The 24,733-nt window shown below is 40.0% G+C and overlaps 1 protein-coding gene across 1 annotated transcript in view; it reads right to left on the bottom strand.

Annotated features, from left to right (window-relative positions):
• The window catches only part of VWA3B (von Willebrand factor A domain containing 3B), a 205,871-nt gene that overhangs the window by 27,492 nt on the left and 153,646 nt on the right, over nucleotides 1-24,733 (bottom strand). The window contains exon 22 of the mRNA XM_057742507.1: nucleotides 11,089-11,293. Coding sequence (XP_057598490.1) covers nucleotides 11,089-11,293 — 205 coding nt within the window. The remainder of the gene's footprint in view (nucleotides 1-11,088; nucleotides 11,294-24,733) is intronic.

Below are 24,733 nucleotides of genomic sequence, written 5' to 3'. Positions count from 1 at the left end.
AATGGGACTGAGTGCTGTCCAGGTGGCTGTGTGACTTTGGGCAGTCTATTAACCTTTCAGTTTCTGCATGTGCAAAATAAGGGGACAAAATAAGCGACCTCAACATCCTCTCATATCTGTCCAGGAGAGTCTAGGCCTTACTAGCCTTTCTGCAGCGCTGAAGCAACTGTCAGGCCATGTGTGTACAAGGACAAGAACACAAGCATGATACCCTGCTTGTCATTCTTACAATATAAGGGAAATGTAATGGCCAGAACTGTGACATGAGTAGCAGAGTTTTTCATCATAATACTCCAAAGAAATGTCCACACCACAATTTCCTACAGTCAGTTCCTCAAAGGACAATTCCATGTACAGTATATTCTCATTATTAATAGAATTTAGAATCTTGAGAATTTGGAATATACCAAATTAAGTCAGCTGTTGCATAAATACCTCACCTTTACATAAAGTGAACTTCTAAAGCCACCTTGCTTCACACCATCAGTGTTTACATCAAAGACCGATCAGCCAGGGAGGTGCTGTTGGTCCCTGAGGTATCAGATTGTCTTACCTCCAGACGGATAACAACCTGTTATTTACGAAAGATGTCCACATCGATTCCAGAAAGCCATTTTTCCCCTTTAGATTTCATCAATAAAACAGACCAGCCATTTATTAGAACCTATGTCTAGATACATGTAAAACGCCTTTTCAAAATTCTAAATTACGTATAATCACGTAACTTCTTTAACCAGTCTCCTTTTATCTCTAGATCCCAAATATTGATTCTCTCAATATCCTAGCCGGAGGCTAACCAATGTGATTGTTTTCTACAGTTTCAAAGGTACAAATATGTGAAGTCAGTTGCCAGAAATCATCAGAGAGCTCTTTCCTTTTTTTTCCCCAAAGTTGTCACTCACTTCCCAATTCATCTGATACAGGAAAACCACTCACTCTGGGAGGACCTTCCCTGCAAGGGCAACAGCAATGAACGGAAGCGATGCAGAGGGCTGCCAGTGTTCATTTCTAACACACTGAAGGCGCCACCTAAGAAACTGCCTTTTTAAATCACTGAAAAGTATCACCCTCCCACCTCCCTGCTTCAAGTCATTCACACATCTGTGAGTTCACCTGAAAGGATCATTACAGCTACTAAAGGGCTTTGTACACTCACATTCACTTTGCTCTTGTTTCCAACTGTTACTACTACTGGCAAGAATTCACTTCTGGCTGTTTCCACAGCATGTAGCTTTATGGAAGGAACCTGTCACTGTACACTCGGTGATTCATCCATATCCCTGCAGAGGCAACTGAGCTACACCACAGACAGAGCAGAGAAGCCGTGGCAAAACAAACCGACGGGGCCAGCTTTAATACAACGGTCCATTCACAGAAATAGAGCATTGGTCTCCCAGGATGGAAGGACATCAATCAGGGCAGCTAAACAACCATCCCTTCAGCCACAAAGTAGACAGCACCTTTCCGAAAAGATGATATCCCACTGTTGTTGAATCTTGCCAAAGACTTTAGAGACACTGCACAGCCCATACTAGAGGACATTTGCTGCCCTGTCCCTTTCCTGCCATAAGTCACCTATGCACACACACAATACAAGCATGCTATGGCCTTTAAAAAGGAATCTATGAGGATTTTCCTGGCAGTCCAGTGGTTAAGACTCCTTACTTCTAATGCAGGGGGTGTGGGTTTGATCCCTGGTCAGGGAATTAAGATCCCACATGCCGCATGGTGCAGCCAAAAAAAATTAAAAAGTAAAATAACATTCTTTATTAAAAAAAGAAATCTACAGAAGACAAGAGTTGGAGGGGATGGAAAACGAGAGAACAAGAAATGCCAGCACTAAGTAAATGAGCTGACCCTTCTCTAGGCCCAGGTGCATGGGAGTAGCTGCGTGCCGGTTTCAGTGAGGAAGTCAGATGGGCAATGATGCTGGCAGTTATGGACACTGTCCACTGGGTAATTTGATTTTGCCTTGTCTCCCAAATTCAGAGAATCCAATTCACTTCTTTGCCAGATTCATTTATCGAGTAATGTAGATCAGGATCAAAGATGGTGCTACCCTCCTTTCGTTTCATTACTTAGTTTCAAGGTCATGCTCTCAGGTTTGCATTGGTGGGGTGAAGTTATTAAATGTTTGATGCTCTAGAATTTTTCATTGAACAAACAACATGTTTTCACACCAGGTACAGAACATACTTCTACGATGTAACTAGAACAGGTCTTTGGCTCAAAATCTTGTTATAAAACCACTCTAAGTTTTCCTGCCCCAAATCACTGAACTCTGCTGCACCCAATCCCCAACCCGTACTATTGGCAGCTCCAACATATTTCTCTGTCTGTGTTTTTGTCCTTAAAGCCAAGTAAAGTCTGTAAGTCTGGCTATAATTAAGATAATACAGTCAGGCATTCTCTGACCTTTCCTCTCACTAGGATACCTAATTATAAGACCAGAACATCTGCAAACTCTCTCTGTGAATAATTCAACTCTTTTTTAAAACCTTAGTGAGGAGGACAGAGCCAGCTTGGAGCATTTTCTGACCTTCACTATCTCTCCTCTCATTTAGATTTAGAGGAGTTTTCTCTACCAGGAGAGTATCCGGGGTCTGCATCCCTTTTAGAAGTGGGTTCTGGAGAGAAAATGAGAAAAAGACCTTACAGGAAAACGTAAATCAGCAGTGGCAAACTCCTACCCAGCCTCTCTAGGCAGTGGAGTGATCCACCCATGGTAAAGAGAGCTGAAAGGCCTTGGAGTACTTTCCTTCCCAGGACATTTGCATTTTAACAGGAGTCAAAACATAAGGCCAAAGATGTGAAGCTCTAAGTGGAATTTCCTGCCTCAGCCCCTCCTGTTTGAAGAGGAAGTTAAGTCTCCTTGCAAGATCTCTCACGACCACAGCAAGTCAGCGCTGGGCTCCTGGGGACACTGAGGACGTCATGCGTGAGCCCAAGGCTTAAGGGGGAAGCTGTGGCCAGGAGGACGTGCAGAGAGAATTATCGTCCCTTTTCAGAAGCCTTGGGTGCTTAGCCATGCTTTAAAACCCAGAGCAGTGTAGGGACGTGCTTTTGTGAAGCTGTTTTCCCCTCCTCCTCAGGGAGCATCATAAATTTAGGAAACACGGTGTGAGCAACACACGTCCCCAAAACATTTGTGTGGTTTCCACTTCCCTCTCTGGGGCTGCTTCCTGAGCAGATCAGGGACTGGTGAGCTGCCTGGCCTTATGCTCATCCTGGTGTGGTTCCTTGTGCTGTGTGAGGGGCAGCTTAGGAAGCACAGGAAACAATTACAGGATGAAGTCCTGAACTGCCAAACAGCCCTCTGGTCCCCAGCACTGGGCTAGGGAGAAGACTTAACCACTCTGATAGTAAAATCTCCAATCAAATCTCAGTCAGTAGCAACCCAAAGGGCTTTTGTGGAAGGGTGAACTTATTCTGGGTGTTTTGTTTTTGTTTTTGATTTTTGTTTTTGGTAGTACCAAAGAAACCTAATAAGTATGCATTAAATGCTGAACCAAACGATTTCCCGAGCTTAAAGAGCACACTTGTAACATCATCTCAGGAAATATTCCCTTGTTGCTCTTCTAGGGAAGAATCAAAGAGAGAAAAACTTGCAATGTTTTAAGTATTTAAACCTGAAAATTACTGCAGCTCTGAGGTCTGTAATTTGGATGTTATTGATACACTTGTCCATAGGAAACTACTTCAGAAATGAACAAGAGCCACACACTGGAGGCACTTCTGTGTCATTGCCTGCAGTGTGGACCACCACCAGCTGTCTACTGTGATCGTACACAGATATCTCACACAAGGCAATGGCATAAAAAGAAATGCTGGGCCTTTAAGAAAACTTTTCAAGAGACCTGCTGGTTACTGTGGTCCATCCACCTGCCGCCAGGTCCATTCTCTGCCCTGCCCTGCTCCCTGCCCCAGAAGGCTGACCACCAAGGACAACACGACCCAATTTCTCTTGTTGGATGACTTTCCAACAGGCTGAGCCAATGGGAGGTGGGAGGTCAGAAGGCAGCAGGAGGAGGAAGACTAGGGTATTGGTTCTGTGCTCCCACTCTGCCCTCTGTCTCTCTAGGAATACCTCCCACTCTGGCAGGTGGCCTTCACTCTTACAGGTTCCAGTAGCACTATTTCCCTCTACCCTTCAAGTCTGGGGGTGATGACAACTTCCTGCTGTTGCCAATGCTGGGGTGAAAGCCCCTGTTGGCTGCCTCAGACCTGCCTCCACCCCTGCGAATAGTCCCTTCATTAACATCTCTTCACGTGAAGTGACTGAACGGGATCCTGTTTCCTGCCTGGACCCTCCTGGTAAGCCCTCCACTCTCAGTTCTCCTTCTCCAGACCGGGAGGTCAGTGACCATCCCCAAACCTGTTTAGAGTAGAATTCATGCCCATGAGAAAAGATGAGCCTCGTGGCAGGAGAGTGCTGGGGTCCACCTAGCGGAAATCGCCAGCCAAGAGGGTTGTCTTCAGCTTTAGAATGAAAAGACAATCTGGAAGTGATTTTTGTCCCTGAAGCTGATACCCCCCTTCCCACTCCTGAACATCAGGATACTGGACAGAAACCTTTCTGGATACTATTTAGAGTTGGTGGGAGTTTTTCTTCCCTTCTGTGAATTTCCTTCAGTGGCTGGTCTTCCTGAGCAGGATTCTCTCCTTAAATCCCCAGCTGACTGTGGCATGATCATGACACTGGCAGCATCTTCTCTTTAGCAACCTCGCCCATCCCAGCAGGGCACCTCACTCTCTCTGAGACTTCAGTCCCACCCTGGCCACATGTCCTAGCCTTCATCCCTCAGGAGCCCATCGGGGGTCCGGTTTCCAGAAGTTAACTTATCACCAAGGCACTGGCCTGAATGTGCATGTGTCATTCTTTGTGTGATGGCATCACTGATGCACAACTCAGACTTGCTAATTCCCCACCCTCACACCAGGGGATCTTCTGTGTTACTGTCACTTGGGAGTTGGTGCTCCTACCAGACCCAAGTATCATCAGAAGAAACTAAAGATTTTACTTGCGGAATGAGAAAGGCTGACTAGTCATAAAGGGTTAATTCTCCCTTTAAAGAGGGATATTGAGAGCTGTAAAAGGATGGGTTACAATGCAGGCATGACAACTGGTCCAACTATTATTTGGGGGCAAATATAACAAATGACTCTACTTATTCTGACTTCATTTTACATACAATTCAAAGAAATTTCTCTCTAAGTCTCCCCAACTAATGTCTTCCTGTGTAGTGTCAAAGTCACAATCCAATATAATGTTTTCAAATCCAAATGGTCTCTTTTCATCCCTTCATTCTCCCATTTCCATCTCACCCAGCCTAGCCCACATCCTCCCTCCTGCTGTGCATTTTTCGAATGCTCTTTCTCCTGGACAGTCTCCCATGGAATGGAGCACTCAATTAACCATTTCTCAAAGCCAGAGACTCCAGATTCCTTGCCAGTCACAACTTGGAAAAGTAACCACATGCAGCCAGCTGTGTAAGTACATTTCCAAGGCCTCTGTTACAGTTGTTTACAGCTGCTTATACCTTAACAAGATTTTCTGCCTCCGAATTTTTCAAGGCAGCCAAGGTTATGGGTACAGAGAGCCCATGGACCTTTCTGGGGCCTGAATTCTGTGGGATTTGCTCTGGAGAACACTCCTTATTTACTAAGGAAATGCTGCAGGACAACATAGCTGGGGCTGCCCTAGACCAGGCTCCCACAGAGAACTAGGGCAAGTTAATTGTAACTCAGATGCCCTTAGTGATTCCCACCATGCTGCAGCTCCAAGGGCTCAGGATTGGCCAGTGACGTTGAACTCTGCAATCATGGCAACAAGAGGGAGAGGGGTGCTGGTGAAGGGAGCTTTCAAGTGGAATTTACACTCTCAGAATTAAGATCTCTGCTTTCATTACGTAGTCAGTAAACCAAGCACCTGTCTCCAGGGATGCCACAAAACTAGTGGATTATAGAAATGGGAGGGGACAATTAAGCATGGACTGTGCCCAGTATAAGATGCTGGGCAGAGCAGGTGGGATAGTGATTCTCATCCTATGTCTGATCCTGGGGCCAGCAAGGGACTGGCAGTGAAAGCCTGAGTGGAAAAAGCAGGGCACGTTCTAGCCAGACACTGGCATGTGTAGCCACTTCTTCCCACCTCTGATCCTCACCAATAGAAAAATCATGAAGCTGTCCCAAACTCAGTGGCAGCTACTTTGGGTACCAGCGTACTTCAGGGGAAAATATCAGAGAGCCACAGACCTCTGCCCTGGAGTGGATCAAATAGTGACCACTCCCTCTGAACACAAGTGGGCATTTCCGACTGGGCGTCCCATCCCAACGAACTTTGACCACCTTTTGCTACTTGTTTTCAATCAACCATAGGGGGTCTTGATGAAAAACAGAAGGTTTCTTCATCTCCAAATTACAATCATTGATCAAAATCTTTGGCCTTTGCTAAAAGAATTTAAAATGAGACTCTCTTTTTTATATATATATATGAATCAATAAAGATGACTTGCATCTGTGATGGATTTTCACCGCAGGATCTCAAAAGGCCTTGCAAACTTGAGCTTTGGTCCCAACCATTTTTCACACTGAAGGAAGAGACGTATTAGTGGGTCATGAAGTCAACTCAGCAGAGCATGATAAAAATGGAATAAAAATACCACACAATACATCACACATGATAAGGAGAAGTATCGTTTTAAGAAAATAGTATAGAAAATCTTCCATTGCAGAGGGCCACGCTGAGAGTAGAAAGAACTCTGTAGATAAGCTGCCACCTGTGAACTCCTCCCCACCCATTCATTACCTATCGACAACTGTCCTGGGCACATGGGTGCTCCCTGAACAGACAGTGGGAGCTTTGGTCACCCTACGCAGGGACAGGACAGTGAAAGGACAGCCTTAAGCCCCTGATGAAGAAAGGGGGCAGCAGTGGACCCGTCAATACCATTACATGAACCCAATGTCTTCTCTCACTCTGGCATCAAGTTCCCTCCATCTTTTTCTCCTTTCCTTCCTATGGAGATCTTGAAACAAAAGTCTCCACTTCCTATATGTATTTTCTCCACTTCCGCCCACTTCTCCATCCACTGCCAACTGGCTTCTACTCCCCCATCCACTGCCAACTGGCTTCCACTCCCAAAACACCACTGAAATTGTTCTAGCTAAGATCACTAATGAACTCCCCCTTGAAAATCAAATGGCTTTCAGACATCATCCGGTAGGACTTTTCAAAACTCCTCAGTAATACTTTAACGATGGAAATAGCAGTGATGGGCAATGTGTGTCGAGGGCATTTCCTGCGGAGCATTTAGCACAGCACACTGTCCTGAGCGTATCACGTGCATCGTCTCACAACCACCTTGCAAGTGGCTACTATGGTTTTTCTAATTTAAGGATGAGGGACCTAGGCTTAGAGGGCCTCAGGAAGGTACACAGCTGGAATGTAGTAGTGCTGAGACTTGTGTTCAGCTCTCTCTGACTTCAGACCCTGGGCTTTTGCCACCTCTCCTCCTTGGACCCTGGCATCATAGCTCTCTACACTGAGCCTTCTGCTTCTCTAGCTTTCCCACCTTGGCCCCTTCCACAGTCTCCTCTTCCTCTTTCAGCACCTCAAATGACCTCCAAATCTATCTCCTTAACTCAGACTTCTCTCCTTAACTCCGAACACATGGCTGCCTATTGGCCTTTCTTGCCTGGATGCCGTGTTGACATCTGAGAATCAAGAGGACCTAAAGTAAGCTACCTTTTCCTGAAAATCCACTCTGCCTCCCATGGTACCTTTTCCTCTTGTTCTTTCATTCATTTACTCATTTGAATACCTGGGAGTGCCTACAAGGTGTCAAGCAATACTCCAGCAGTACTAGAAGTACCCAGAACACAATGGACCAAGTCCCACCCTCATTCCAGTGGAGGAGAGAGATCACAAACAAATGCATACATAATGTCAAGTGGTGAAATGTGCTGTGCTAAGGGGTTAGAGAATGACAGGGTGTTTAGAGGGGCTGTCTCCCTGAGGAGCAGAGGTGATACAGATGTGGTGGTTAACTGTTTCTCTGTCTCCCAGTTGTCTAAGACAGGAAGTTTGTGGGTATCCTCAACTTTGCCCTCTGACTCATCCCACAGGTTCACTTTCCACCAACCCATGTCTGTTTTACTTATTCCCTCTCCACTGTACCGGCTTGGCTCAAGGACTCAACACCTCTCACCTGGTTTTGATTTTTCCCCTCTACAATGAGCCTCATTTTGCTGCCAAAATAATCTTTCTGAGACACAAATCTGTTCATGTCTTCCACTTGTTGAAAAATCCCTCACTGGTATCCATTTCCTACAGGCTTGAGTTCCTGATCCTAGGAGAGATTTCCAAGTTCCACGTATTCTGGGGCCATCTTCTCTTTCCTGTCTCAGTCTCCTGCCACGCCCATGGTGGACACTCCATGTTCTTCCCACCTTCTTGACTTTGTATAAACAGTTTCTCTCACTCAGAACATTTTTCATACCCCCACCCTCAAATTCCTATACATCCTTCCAGACCAAATTCAATCATCCCCTCCATGAAGATTTCCTCAACCCCTCAGCCAGAACTGATCACTTTTTCCCATCTTCCAGTTGTTCTATGGCTATGTCTCTGTCGTCGTATTTATAATACTCTGCTATAAGGATCTGGGTTTCATTCCTTCAATAATTGTTTTTGAGTGCCAACTGTGTGCCAGGTATCATTCTCAGTAGAGGGACACAGCTATGGATACAAGTACAAGTAAGGTTAGACAGGATCTCAGCTCTCAAGGGGTTATGTTCTATGCCAGTAAGTCTCCTCCACTAGGCTGGGTCCGTCTTCATTGCTATTAATGAACCCCTATTTTGTGTCCCGTGTATAGTACCATCTTGAGAGGCTCCAAGGAAAGAGAGAAGAATGAGGCAGGCTATTCCCTGCCTGAGACCACCTGTGCCAAGCACAGAATCTGATCCATGATAGGGAGTGAACAAATATTTTGGGATGCAGAAATTGTGGAAATTATTTTAATTCCCCCTCTGTGGACAAGGGAATAAAGAAATAGAGCAATTAATTCATATTCCATGAACAATGAGCTTTTGATTCCCACAAATCCAGACAAATTCAGGAGACTTACTATATTCTGAATCACAAGAGGCTTCTTTTCACTCCATTAGCAACTCTTCCCATTTTAACATTTAATATAAAGTATACATAAGAGAATAATGCTTGCAGATTCTGCTGTTAGGCAGTAATGTCTCCAGAGTTCAACAGGGGAAACTCTGTCATTTAGGACCTATCTGTTCTCCTCAACTAGAATAAGGATGGGACTTGGTCCATGTGTTTAGGTACCTCTAGTGCCTAGAATAGGGCTTAGTACTTCATAGGAGTTCATAAATATTTCAGTGAATAAATGAAAGAACAGAGAGGAAGAGGCATGAGGAAAAGAAGAGTAGACTTCTAGGGTGAGGGAGTTAATTCATTTTCAGTCTTCTTGATTCTTGAGTGCCAACAGGCATCTAGGTGAGGAAGGGCAACAGACAGCCACATGTTTGGGGTCATCAGATGGTGCCTCCCAAGGAAAGACCGAACAACTCTTCGAGAAGGTCACTTTGTTTGAATAAAAACAACTACAACAACAACAACCCCTCCTAAATACATATAAGTAAATAAAATAAAAATATAAATAAAAATAAAGATATGATAAAACTTTTGCATTCTGTACAGAAGAAATAACCTTCTACACTGAAGGAAAAAAAGCCATTTGCAGGGGAAAAATAAAATCAAATAAAAATAAGCAAACAAAACAAAACACAAGAATCTAGAACAGTAAATACAGAATTTAAAACCAGGCAAAGCTGGTATTGCTTAGCAAAGACTGAAACCAAAAAAGATGAATCTCAAAGGTCAGCTCCTTGGATATATTTTTTAGACTACCATATGGTGAATATATGAAAATTATATAGAATTCATAAAACTCTGGACAAACTCTTCCAGGTCTACACACACCCTGCTACAGTCAGAAAGAGGATATTACACAGGCAGCACGTATTTAGAGCCCCCTAATATTCATGTCCTTTGGCCTAAGAATCCCACACCTAAGAATTTATCCTAACAAAATAGTTCAACTACATGCAGTATAGAAGCATTAGAACATGATGTGAAAGAGAGGAAAACTGGGGGGAAAACCCAAATGTCCAACATTCGGTGAAGAGTTAAACCCAACAGGGTAGTTACACACCAGGGAATATCATGTAACCACAAAACATATCAATCTGATGATTCAGCAAAAACACAGAGAATGTATATGAGGCAATGCTAAATTGAAACGCAGAATATAAAATTTTTATGGACATTCTGCATCTATGTGTGAAATTTATTCAAGGAAGAAAAACAAAAGTAAATGATCCAGGGACTTCCCTGCTGGTCTAGTGGTTAGGACTCTGCTCTTCCAGTGCAGGGGGTGAGGGTTTGATCCCTGGTCGGGGAACTAAGATCCCACCTGCCGTGTGGCGTGGCCAAAAAAAAAAAAACTAAATGATCCAAGGTGGTAATAAATAATAAGGCTGCCAGATAATAAAATTTTTTTTTAGAAGGTCTGTTTCACTAGTAATAATCATTGCTAACACTGATGGGGGACTTTCAATACTAAGTACTTTAAATGCTCATTTTACTCTCATAAGAAGCCTATGAGGCAGATATTATTAATACTCTTTTATTTTACAGATTTAAAAAAATCCCTAAGGTTTAGGGAGACAGAGTCACTGGCCCAGATCACACAGGGATAAGGCGGCAGATCTGAGGATGGACGCCAGTCTGGCTCATACCAAAGTCCAGGCTTTTCATTAATACATGATACTTCTGTTTAGCTTTATTTTTTGATTAAAACATGTATTTTTTAAAAACTAAGGCCAGAGTAAAATCAGATGGTATTTCTTTTCTGTTGAAAGAAGTCCTGAGACCTTCAGTGGGTTGGCTGTAACTCTTAGAAATCAGTGTGGTGGAAGGTTGGAGAGAGGGAAGGCCAGCACAGAGATGGCAAGGGCTTGGGACAGGAGGGAGGGAGGAAATACAGACACCTCCATGGTACGCACCTCTTCGAGTGTCCTGCTCACGTAATTCTCCTTCTTGGCAGCCTCTTGGAGCTCCATGGCCTGCTGCACGTACATTTTCCCGGCTAGGATTTCATCCTCCAGCATTGACAGCTCCTTCAATGAAATGGGCCAATTTAACCGTTCTAATGCCTTGTTTAAAGCTGCCTTGTTTTCTAAGTAACGCATTGGTTTGTTTGCATCTAACCTAAAAAAAAGCAGAAGGAAAAAAGAGAAACATAAAGTGACCATAATAGAAAACAAATGGAAAGATGGTTTTTCAGTAAACCCTTCCTTGAGAAATATCTGTCAAAGCAGATGTCAGGTGTCATAGCCATGCCTTCTGGTCCATCAGGGACTTGGTAGTTTATACAAGTTAGAAATAATCATCTCTGAGTCATGGTAGGCACTTGTCCCCATTACCTAATTTGATGATCTGATTTTATAGAAGTTTAATATACGTTTTTTCAACCATTTTTCAGCATATTTGGAACCCATTCCTTTCTCCCTAGGTCCAACACTTGGCAGAACCAACAGTGAGTTTCAAAGAGATTTTACACAACTATGCTTAGCAGTGACTCTGGAAAACAAAGCAAACACTAAACCCAAATATTTGTCTCAGTGCAGTTCTTCTATTAGCTCATTTTAGCTATTTTTATCTCCTCTCCTCTTGTAAGCCTAAATAGGCCTAAACTTTCTGGCTTCACTATTTTGGTACATGAGGAACAGAAGCCAAACTTTCTATTAGCTGATAAACAGCCTGTGTGATTCCAGGGAAGCCAGTGAGGTGTAGAGGGTCCAAGCCCTGGTTTCTGCTTCTAGTCCCAGCTACTTCTGAGTCAGATACTCATGGAAGAAGGTACTGAGATTGATTGATTGAGGAAGATGTGGAAGGAAAAACATTTCATAATTATCATTCTCTTATTGCTGAAGGTGTCACATCCCTTTTTTAGATGTTGGGTGTTGTAAGAGCATACTGTTAACCCAGTACAATCACAGGACTCAATTCACAAACAAACTTGTCTCCAGAAGACAGCAAAAATTCTTATTAAAAATCTAAATTGGTTTGATGTCAGCAAAATGGTGAAATGAGAAACCCCAAGCCCTCATCCTCCAACAGAGATGATGACTTAACAACAATATATGGACCAAACTGCCTTTGTGAGAATTCCAGAAACCAGTTAAAAGGTACCAGCACTCCAGGAGCACAAACCAAGAAAAGTAGGCATTGAAGTGAGTGGGAAAATCTGTTGTATTTTGCCTGGCCTAGCCCTTCCCCTTCCCTGGCACACTGCAGAGCAACTGGGAGAAAACTCCTATCCAACATGGTCAAACATTTTGGCCTTTTGTGGGGCTGCCTGAGAGACTGGCTTTTGTCTCACTTGACTCAGAATGCCGATAAAAATGGCAGTATACTTTGATGCCAGGTTAGGGCTGCTGAGAACAAAAGCAAGTTTCATGGCTGGTTATAGCACAAGAGATATTGCAGTACCAAAGACAGACACCAGGGAGAGCAAGAGATTATGGGCTCCTGAGAAAAAATAGGCAAATCTCTTCAACTGGGAAATGACACACACAAGCCTAGAGAAGACATATCCTCAGAAAAGGTGTGAGAGGTTCCCAGAATCTCTAGCCAGAATGATTGGTGAAGGTCTTCCACTGTAAGAAGCCGTCTGTAAAGACTGGGAGAAGTGTTTGCTTTTTTCAAATGCCCAAATATTGCCTAAAGATACTAAGGCATACAAAGAAACAGAGAAAGATGGCCCAATCAAAGGAATAAAATAATCTCCTGAAATCTACCCTAAAGAAATGGAGATCTACGAATTACCTGACAAAGAATTGAAAATAACTGTCTTAAAAACGCTCAATGAGCTCAAAGAGAATACAACTATATGAAATCAGGAAAATAATTCATGAGCAAAATGAGAATATCAACAGATATAGCAACTATGAAAAGAACCAAACAGAAATTCTGGATCTGAAGAATACAATAACTGAAAAATTCACTAGAGAGGTTCAAAAGCAGACTTGGTCAATCAGAAGAAAAAAAAAATCAGCAAATTATGACTATTTTAAGTCATAAATTGTTACAAGAGACAAAGAAGGACATTATATAATGGTAAAAGGTCTATCCACCAGGAAGGTAAGATGATCATAAATATATATGCACCTAATTTCAGAGCTCCCAAATACAGAAGCAAACATTAACAGAATTGAAGGGATAAATAGAAACACTATAAAAGGAGGATATTTCAATTTCCATTTTCAATAATGGGTAGAACCACCAAACAGAAGACCAATAAAGAAACAGAGGACTTGAAAAACACTATAGATTAATTCAACCTAACACACATGTACAGGACACACCGCCAGCCAACAGCAGAGTATATATTCTTCTAAAGTGCACATGGAACATTCTTTCCAGGATAAACCACATGTAAGAACACAAATATTAAAAGTTTTTAAGATTAAATCATATAAATTATATTCTCTAATAACAATGGAATAAAACTAGAAATCAATAGTAGAAGAAAAACTGGAAAATGCACAAATATGTGGAAATTAACACACTCTTAACCAATCGGTCAAAGAAGAAATCATAAGGGAGATTATAAAATATCTTGAGATATTTTAAAATGAAAACACAACATATCAAAATGTTTAAGACATAGCAAAAGCAGCCCTAAGAGGGAAATTTATAGTGCAGAATACTTACATTAAAGATGAGGAAAAATCTCAAACCAACAACCTAACTTTATACCTAATGGAACTGGGAAAATGGTGAATAAACTAAACCCAAAGTTAGCAGAAAGACGGAAATAATAAAAATTAGAGTGGAAATAACTGAAATAGAGTACAGAAGAACAACAGAAAAGAAATCTATGAAACCAAGAGTTTGATTCTGGAAAGACCAACAAAACTGACAAATGCTTATTAGCTGGATTAAGAGGAAAAAAGAGAAAACTCAAATAACTAGAATCAGAAAGGAAAGAGTGAACATTACAACTGTTGTCACAGAAATAAAAAGGATAATAAAAGACCACTATGATCTATTATACAGCAACAAAATGGATAACCTAGAAGAAATGGATAAATTCCAATAAAAATATAACCAAATAAGACTGAATCAGGAGAAATAAAAGATCTGAACAGACCTATAACTAGTAAGGAGACTGAATCGGTAAGCAAATAACTTCCAACAAGTATGAGCCCAGCACTATGTAGCTTCCATGAAGAGTGCTACCAAACATTTAAAGAATTACCACCAATCCTCCTTGAATACTTCTAAATATTGAAGAGGAGGGAACATTTTTGAAACTCATTCTATGATGCCAGAATTACCCTGATACCAAAGCCAGACAAAGATACCACAAGAAAACTACAGCCCAATATTCCTTATGAACACTGATTCAAAAATTCTCAACAAAATACTAGCAAACCAAATTCAATAGCATGTTAAAAGGATTACATGCCATGAAAAGTGAGATTTATTCCTGGAATGCAATATACAAAAATCAATCAACATAATACATCATTGTAACAGAATAAAGGAAAAAAACCACTTGATCATCTCAATTGATACAGCAAAATCATGATGAAATTCAACACTCATGATTAAAAAATAAAGCACCCAACAAACCAGGAATAGGAGGAAACTATCTCAATATAATAAAGGCCACATAACTTACTCAAACCTTGCTTTTAGCTAGTGAGGAAGGAAGTGATGTCATGAAAGATGGTGGAGTAGAAAAATCAAGGAATTGGTCTTTTCACCAAAACAACTACTGATAGAATTAACTATTTTGGAACTGGAATCTAGTTGAATACTTACAATATTCAGGGGAATGCTTGATGAAGAGTGAGGCTGGCATTTAGGGAGATCTCTGTCAGGTCACTGGCTGACCACAGAGATAAAACAATACTTCAGTGAACACATATGACAAGGAATATAGTCTTTGCAAAAATAGTGTGGAAAAACACTAAACAGACAACTGCAGCCTCCATCAAGCAACAACAGCAACTTCTGGGGAGGATAGAGAATCTAATTTCCAGAGTTACTACATTACAATGTCCAAAATGTTCAGTTCTCAACAAAAAATGACAAAGAATACAATGAAACATGGAAGTATAAAGCCCATTCAAAGGGAAAAAAAGAAACTGACAGATGAAGTCCAGACACTGGATTTGGTAGACAAAGACTTTGAAATAACTGTCATAAATATGCTCAAAGAAGTGAAGGGAACCATGGACAAAGAACTAAATGAAATCCTGAGAATGATATATGAGCAACTAGGCAATATCAATAAAGAGAAATCATGAAAATGAACCAAAAAGAAATTCTAGGGCTGAAAAGTACTATAGGTGAAATGAGAAATTCATTAGAGGGTTTTAACAGTAGATTTGAGCAGGTAGGAGAAAGAATCAGCAAACTTGCAGATAGATCAAATAAGATTACAAAGTCTCTGGAGCAGAAAGAATACAAGAATGAAGAACAGAGTCCAAAGGACATATGGGATTCTATCAAGCTTATAAACATATGCATTATGAGAGTGCCAAAAGGAAATGAGAGAGAAAAGGGTGAAAATATTTGGCAAAAGTGAAATAATGGCCAAATCTGATGGAAGATATAAATCTACACAATCCAAGAGGCTCAGTGAACAAAAAGCAGAATACACTCAAAGAGAGCTATACCAAGACACTACACTATAATCAAACGTTGAATGACAAAGACAAATAGAGAATCTTGAAAGGACAAAAGTGGCTCATGAACAAGAAATCCTCAATAAGATCAACAACTGACTTCTTATCAGGAACTATGGAGTCCAGAAGGCAGTTATAAGGTTTGTTTGTTTATTTATTTAGGCCGCACCGCACGGCATGTGGGATCTTAGTTTCCCAATCAGGGATCAAACCCAGTTTCCTTGCATTGGAAGAATGGGGTCTTAACCACTGGACTGCCAGGGGAGTCCCATTGATATGGTATATTTAAAATGCTGACAGGAAAACACTATCAAGGAAGGATTCTATATCTGACAAAACTATCCTTCACAAATGAAGGAGAAATTAAGACATTTTCAGATAAACAAAAGCCAAGGGTGTTTGTTGTTAGTAGACCCTCCCAATAAAGAAAATGCTAAAGAGAGCTCTTCAGACCAAAATAAAAGGACACTGGAAGACAAACGACACTGGCCATATGAATAAAGATGATTGGCAAAGATTACTACATAAGTAAATATAAAAGCTAATATTCTTGTATTTCTGGTATGTAACTCCTCTTTTATTTCCAATATTATTTAAAAGACAAATGCACAAAATAATGATTATAAATCTATGTTAATGGGTACATAATGTAAAAGATGTAATTTGTGACAATAACAATATAAAGAGGGGATGGAGCTGGATAGAAACAGAGATAATGTACGCTACTGAAAATAAGCTGGCATCAGTTCAAACTGCTTTGTTATAAATTTAGGATGTTAATTGTAATCCCCATGGTAATCACTAAGAAAATAATGAAAAGCTATGCAAAAAAGGAAATGAAGAGGGAACATAATGATATATTATTAAAAAAAAAATACAAAAGAAGGCAATATTGGAGGAATTGAGGAACAAAAAAGATAAGACATATACAAAACAAACAGCACAATGGCAGATGTAAGTCCTTCATTATCAGTAGTTGCTGTAAATGTAAATGGATTAAACTCACCAGTTAAAAGACAGAGACTGGCATAATGGATTAAAAAAACCATGATTCAACTATATGCTACTTTAAAGAGATTCACTTTAGACTTAAAGACACAAATAGGTTGAACGTAAAAAAATGAAGAAAGATATCCCATGCAAATAATGACCAAAGGAGAGCTGGAGTGGTTATACTAATATCACATAAAATAGATTTTAAGTTATAATTTTTTAAAAGAGACAAGAATATTTTATATTAATAAAAATGTCAAATCATCAAGAAGATATAACAACTAAATACACATACATCTATCAACAGAGCCCCAAAATATATTAAGTAAGAATTGACAAAACTGAAGGAAGATATAGACAGTTGTACAAAAAGGATACTTAAATATCCCACTTTAAATAATAGAACAACCAGACAGAAGATCAAAAAGGAAACAGAGAACTGCAAAACACTATAAAACAACTAGACATATATAGAACACCTCACCCAACTATAGTAGAATGTATTCTTAAATGCGCATGCAACATTCTCCAGGATAGACCATATGTTAGGTCATAAAGCAATTCTCAAAATATTTTAAAGACCAAATCATACAGAGTATCTTTTCCAGCATAGTGGAATGAAGCTACGAATAATAACAGAGATAAAACTGGAAAGCTGGCAAGTATATATGTATAAATTTAAACACCACACTTTTAAACAACCAATGGGTCAAAGAAGAAATCACTATTAGAAATTGGGAATTAGGAAGTACTTTGAGATAAATAAAAATGAAAACACAACATATAAGAACACATGGGGGAAGAATCAAGATGGTGGAGTAGGAGGATGTGTGCTCACTCCCTCTTGCAAGAGCACCGGAATTACAACTAACTGCTGAACAATCATAGACAGAAAGACACTGGAACTCATCAAAAAAACCACCCCACATCCAGAGACAAAGGAGAAGCTGCAATGAGATGGTAGGAGGGGCGCAATCACGTTAAAATCAAATCCCATAAATGCTGGGTGCGTGACTCACAAGCTAGAACACTTATACCGAAGAAGTCCTGAGGGTTCTGAGCTTCATGTCAGGCTTCCTAACCTTGGGGTCCAGCAACGGAAGGAGGAATCTCCAGAGAATCAGACTTTGAAAGCCAGCGGGATTTGATTGCAGGACCTCCACAGGACTGGGGGAAATGGAGACTCCTCTCTTGGAGCGCACACAAAAACATGTGCTCACCAAGACCCAGGGGGAAGGAGCAGTGACCCCATAGGAGACAGAACCAGACCTACCTGCTAGTGTTGGAGGGTTGCCTGCAGAGGTGGAGGGCAGCTGTGGCTCACCGAGGAGACAGGGGCACTGGCAGCAGGGGTTCTGAGAAGTGCTCATTGGCGTGAGCCCTTCCAGAGTTCACCATTAGCTCCACCAAAGAGGCTGTAAGCTCCAGTGCTGGGTTGCCTCAGGCCAAATGACCATCGGGGTGGGGACACAGCCCCACCCATTGGCAGACAAGCAGATTAAAGTGTCACTGAGCTCCACCCACCAAATCAGATTAAAGTTTTACTGAGCTCTGCCCACCCAGCCCAACCCACCATCAGTCCCTCTGATCAGGAAGCACCCACAAGCCTCCTAGACAGCTTCCTCCACAAGAGGGCAGGCAGCAGTATCAAGCAGTATCAGCAGTATTTCATCTTGTGGAACTGAAAACCACAGACACAGAAAGACAGAGAAAATGAAAAGGCAAAACACTTTGTACCAGATGAAGGGACAAGATAAAACACCAGAAAAACAACTAAATGAAGAGGAGATAGGGACCCTTCCAGAAAAAAGAATTCAGAATAATGATGGTGAAGATGATCCAGGACTTTGAAAAAAGACTGGATGCAAACATCGAAAAGTTGCAAGAAAAGTTTACCATAGACATAGAAGAATTAAAGAGCAAACAAACAGAGATATGCAACACAATAACTGAAAGGAAAAATACACTAGAAGAAACCAATAGCAGATTAACTGAGGCAGAAGGACGAATAAGTGACTTGGAAGACAGATGGTGATAATCACTGATGCAGAAAAGAATAAAGAAAAAAGAATGAAAAGAACTGAAGACAGCCTAAGAGACCTCTACGACAATGTTAAACGCATCAACATTCGCATTATAGGGGTCCCAGAAGGAGACGAGAGAGAGAAAGGACCTGAGAAAATACTGGAAGAGATTATAGTTGAAAATTTCCCTAACATGGGAAAGGAAATAGCTACCCAAGTGCAGAAAGTGCAGAGTCCCAGGCAGGATAAACCCAAGGAGAAACATGCCAAGACATATAGTAGTCAAACTGACAAAAATAAAGACAGAGAAAAGTTATTAAAAGCAACAAGGGAAAAACGACAAATAACATATAAGGAAACTCCCATAAGGTTAACAGCTGATTTCTCAGCAGAAACTCTGCAAGCCAGAAGGGAGTGGCACAATAAATTTCAAGTGATGAAAGGGAAGAACCTACAACCAAGAATACTCTACCCAGCAAGGATCTCATTCAGATTCGATGGAGAAATCAAAAGCTTTACAGACAAGCAACAGCTAAGAGAATTCAGCACCGCTAAACCAGCCCTACAATAAATGCTAAAGGAACTTCTCTAAGTGGGAAACATAAGAGAAGAAAAGGACCTACAGAAACAAAAACAAGACAATTAAGAAAATGATAATAGGAACATACATATCAATAATTACCTTGAATGTAAATGGACAAAATGTGCCAACCAAAAGACACAGACTGGCTGAATGGATGCAAACACAAGACCCATATATATGCTGTCTACAAGAGACCCACTTCAGAGCTAGGGACACATACAGACTGAAAGTGAGGGGATGGAAAAAGATATTCCACGCAAATGGGAATCAAAAGAAAGCTAGAGTAGTGATACTCATATCAGATAAAATAGACTTTAAAATAAAAAATGTTACAAGAGACAAGAAAGGACACGACATAAAGATCAAGGGATCAATCCAAGAAGAAGAGATAACAATTATAAACATATATGCACCCAGTATAGGAGCACCTCAATACATAAGGCAAATGCTGACAACTATGAAAGAGGAAATCGACAGGAACACAGTAACAGTGGGGGACTTTAACACCCCACTTACACCAATGGATAGATCATCCACACAGAAAATTAATAAGGTAACACAAGCTTTAAATGACACAATAAATCAGCTTGATTTAATAGATATCTATAGGACATTACATCCCAAAACAGCAGATTACACATTCTTCTCAAGTGCACATGGAACATTCTCCAGGATAGATCACATTTGGGGTCATAAATCAAGCCTTGGTAAATTCAAGAGAATTGAAATCGTATCAAGCATCTTTTCTGACCACAATGCTATGAGATTAGAAATCGATTACAAGAAAAAAACTGTAAAAAACACAAACACATCGAGGCGAAACAATACGCTACTCAATAACAAACAGATCACTGAAGAAATCAAAGAGGAAATAAAAAAATACCTAGAGACAAATGACAATGAAAACACAACAATCCAAAACCTATGGGATGCAGCAAAGGCAGTTCTAAGAGGGAAGTTTATAACGATACAATCCTACCTCAAGAAACAAGAAAAATCCCAAATTAACAACCTCACCTTACACCTAAAGAAACTAGAGAAAGAAGAGCTAACAAAACCCAAAGTTAGTAGATGGAGAGAAATCATAAAGATCAGAGCAGAAATAAATGAAATAGAGACAAAGAAAACAATAGCAAAAATCAATACAACTAAAAGCTTGTTCTTTGAGAAGAAAAATAAAATTCATAAACCTCTAGCAAGACTCATCACGAAAAAGAGGGAGAGGACTCAAACCAATAAAATTAGAAATGAAACAGGAGAAGTTACAATGGACACTGCAGAAATAAAAAGCACCATAAGAGACTACTACAAGTAACTCTATGCCAATAAAATGGACAACCTGGATGAAATGGACAGATTCTTAGAAAGGTATAACCTTCCAAGACTGAATCAGGAAGACATAGAAAATATGAACAGACTAATCACAAGCAATGAAATTGAAACTGTGATTAAAAATCTCCCAACAAACAAAAGTCCAGGACCAGAAGGCTTCACAGGTGAATTGTATCAAACATTTAGAGAAGAGCTAACACCCATCCTTCTCAAACTCTTCCAAAATATTGCAGAGGAAGGAACACTCCCAAACTCATTTTATGAAGCCACCATCACCCTGATACCAAAGCCAGACAAAGATATTACAAAAAAAGAAAACTATAGACCAATATCACTGATGAATTTAGATGCAAAAATCCTCAGCAAAATACTAGCCAACAGATTCCAGCAACACATGAAAAGGATCACACACCATGATCAAGTGGAGTTTATCCCTGGAATGTAAGGATTCTTCAATATACACAAATCAATCAATGTGATACACCATATTAACAAATTGAAGGATAAAAACCACATGATCATCTCAATAGATGCAGAAAAAGCTTTTGACAAAATTCAACACCCATTTATGATAAAATCTCTCCAGAAGGTGGGCATAGAGGGAACCTACCTCAACATAATAAAGGCCATATATGACAAACCCACAGCGAACATCATTCTCAATGGTGAAACACTGAAAGCATTCCCTCTAAGATCAGAAACAAGACAAGGATGTCCACTCTCGCCACTATGATTCAACATAGTTTTGGAAGTCCTTGCCGCATCAAACAGAGAAGAAAAAGAAATAAAAGGAATCCAAATTGGAAAAGAAGAAGTAAAACTGTCATTGTTTGCAGAGGACATGATACTATACATAGAAAATCCTCAAGATGCCACCAGAAAACTACTTCAGCTAATCAATGAATTTGGTTAAGTTGCAGGATACAAAATTAACACACAGAAATCTCTTGCATTTCTGTACACCAACAATGAAAGATCAGAAAGAGAAATTAAGGAAACAATCCCATTCACCATTGCAACAAAAAGAATAAAATACCTGGGAATAAACCTCACCAAGGAGGTAAAAGACCTGTCCTCAGAAAACTATAAGACACTGATGAAAGAAATCAAAGACGACACAAACAGATGGAGAGGCATACCATGTTCTTGGATTGGAAGATTGAACATTGTGAAAATGACTATATTACTGAAAGCAATTTACAGATTCAATGCAATCCCGATCAAATTACCAATGGCATTTTCCACAGAACTAGAACAAGAAATTTTATGATTTGTATGGAAACGCAAAAGACCCCGAATAGCCAAAGCAATCTTGAGAAAGAAAAACGGAGTTTGTGGACTCAGGCTTCCTGACTTCAGGCTATACTACAAGGCTATAGTGATCAAGACAGTATGGTACTGGCACAAAAAGAGAAATATAGATCAATGGAACAGGATAGAAAGCCCAGAGATAAACTATGGTCAACTAATCTATGACAAAGGAGGCAAGGATATACAATGGAGAAAAGGCAGCCTCTTCAATAAGTGGTGCTGGGAAAACTGGACAGCTATATGTAAAAGAGTGAAATTAGAACACTTCCTAACACCATACACAAAAATAAACTCAAAATGGATAAAAGACCTCAATGTAAGGCCAGACACTATAAAACTCCTAGAGGAAAACATAGGAAGAACACTCTTCAACGTAAATAACAGCAAGATCTTTGTTGATCCACCCCCTAGAATAATGGAAATAAAAACAAAAATAAATAAGTGGGACCTAATGAAACTTCAAAGCTTCTGCACAGCAAAGGAAACTATAAGCAAGACGAAAAGACAACCCTCAAAATGGGAGAAAATATTTGCAAACGAATCAACAGACTAAGGATTAATTTCTGAAATATATAAACAGTTCATGCAGCTCAATACCAAAAAAGCAAATAACCCAATCAAAAAATGGGCAGAAGACCTAAATAGGCATTTCTCCAAAGAAGACATACGGATGGCCGAGAGGCACAGGAAAAGCTGCTCAACATCACTCATTATTAGAGAAATGCAAATCAAAACGACAATGAGGTCTCACCTCACACCGGTTAGAATGGGCATCATCAGAAAATCTACAAACAGTAAATGCTGGAGAGGGTGTGGAGAAAAGGAAATGCTCTTGCATTGCTGGTGGGAATGTAAACTGATACAGCCACTATGGAAAATAGTATGGAGGTTCCTTGAAAAACTAAAAATAGAACTACCATATGAGCCAGCAATCCCACTACTGGGCATATACCCAGAGAACACCATAATTCAAAAAGACACATGCACTCCAATGTTCATTGCAGCACTATTTACAACAGCCAGGACATGGAAGCAACCTAAATGTCCATCAACAGATGAATGGATAAAGAAGATGTGGTACATACATACAATGGAATATTACTCAGCTGTAAAAAGCAATGAAACTGGGACATTTGTAGAGACATGGATGGACCTAGAGCCTGTCATACAGAGTGAAGTGAGTCAGAAAGAGAAAAACAAATATTGTATATTAACACATATATGTGGACTATAGATAAATGGTACAAATCAACCAGTTTGCAAGGCAGAAATAGAGACATAGATGTAGAGAACAAACATATGGACACCAAGTGGGGAAAGCGGGGAGGGTTGGGGGGGGGAATGAATTGGGAGATTGGGATACCAAACTGTACACTCTAAATATATGCAGTTTATTAAAAAAAAAAAAAAAAGAACACATGGGATGCAGCAAAGCTAGTGGTAAGAGGGAAATTTCTGGCTGTAAATGCCTAGTAAAAAGGAAGAAAGATCTCAAGTCAACAACCTAGGTATACACCTTCAGGAACGAGAAAAAGAAGAGAAACCTAAACCCAAAGCCAGCAAAAGGAAGGAAATATTAAAGATTAGAGCAGAGATAAACAAAAGAGAGAACAGAAAAATAGCAGAATCAACAAAATGAAAAGTTGGTTTTTTGAACATATCAACAAAATTGGCAAACCTTTAGCTAGGCTGACTAAAAGGAGAAAAGACACAATTACTAAAATCAGAAACAAAAGCAAGGACATTGTCACTGATCTTACAAAAATTAAAAGGATTATAGAGAATAATATGAACAATTGTATGTCTACAAATTAGATAATCTATACAAATGGACAAATTCCTAAAAATAAACAAATTACCAAAACTGACTTCAGATGAAATAGACAATCTCAACAGCCTATAATAAAGACATTAAATCTGTAATCAAAAATCTCCCAACAAAGGGAAGTCCAGGATGAAAAGTCCTCACTGATGAATTCTACCAAATATAAAAAGAACAATTAACATCAATCCTATTCAATCCCCCCAAAACAGAAGAGAGGAATCACTTCCTAATACATTATATGAGGCCAGAATTCATCTGATACCAAAAGCCAGACAAAGATGCTAAAGAAAAGAAAAGAAAAGAAAAGAAAAGTGCATCACCATTTCTGCTTATGAACATAGAGTTAAATAGCCTCATCATATTACTAGCAAAACGAATCCAATAGAACAGTAAAAGGATTATGCACCATGACTAAATGGGATTTATCCCAAGAATGCAAGGGTGGTTCAACCTAAGAAAATCAATTGATTTAATACACTACATCAAGAGAACAAAGGAAAAAAACACCCACATGATCATCTCAATAGATGCAGAAAAAGCATCTGACAATATTCCACAAACACCCTTTCATGATAAAAACAATCATCAACTTGGAATAGAAGAGACCTTCCTTATCATGATATAGGGCATTTAGGAAAAACCCACAACAAATATCCTGCTCAATGATGAAAGACTGAAAGTTTTCTCCCTGTGATCAGGAATAAGACAATGCCTTCTTTCACCACTGCTATTCAATATTATCCTGGAATTCTTAAATCAATTAGGCAAGAGAAAGACATACAAGTTGGAAAGAAGAAAACTATCTCCGTTTGCAGATGACATTTTTCCATACATAGAATATCCCATAAAATCCCCCAGCCCCAAATTACCAGAATTAAT

Source organism: Hippopotamus amphibius, chromosome 7, assembly GCF_030028045.1.
Source record: "Hippopotamus amphibius kiboko isolate mHipAmp2 chromosome 7, mHipAmp2.hap2, whole genome shotgun sequence".
In the NCBI taxonomy this organism is placed as follows: domain Eukaryota; kingdom Metazoa; phylum Chordata; class Mammalia; order Artiodactyla; family Hippopotamidae; genus Hippopotamus; species Hippopotamus amphibius.
This window is presented reverse-complemented; position numbering and strand designations above follow the sequence as displayed.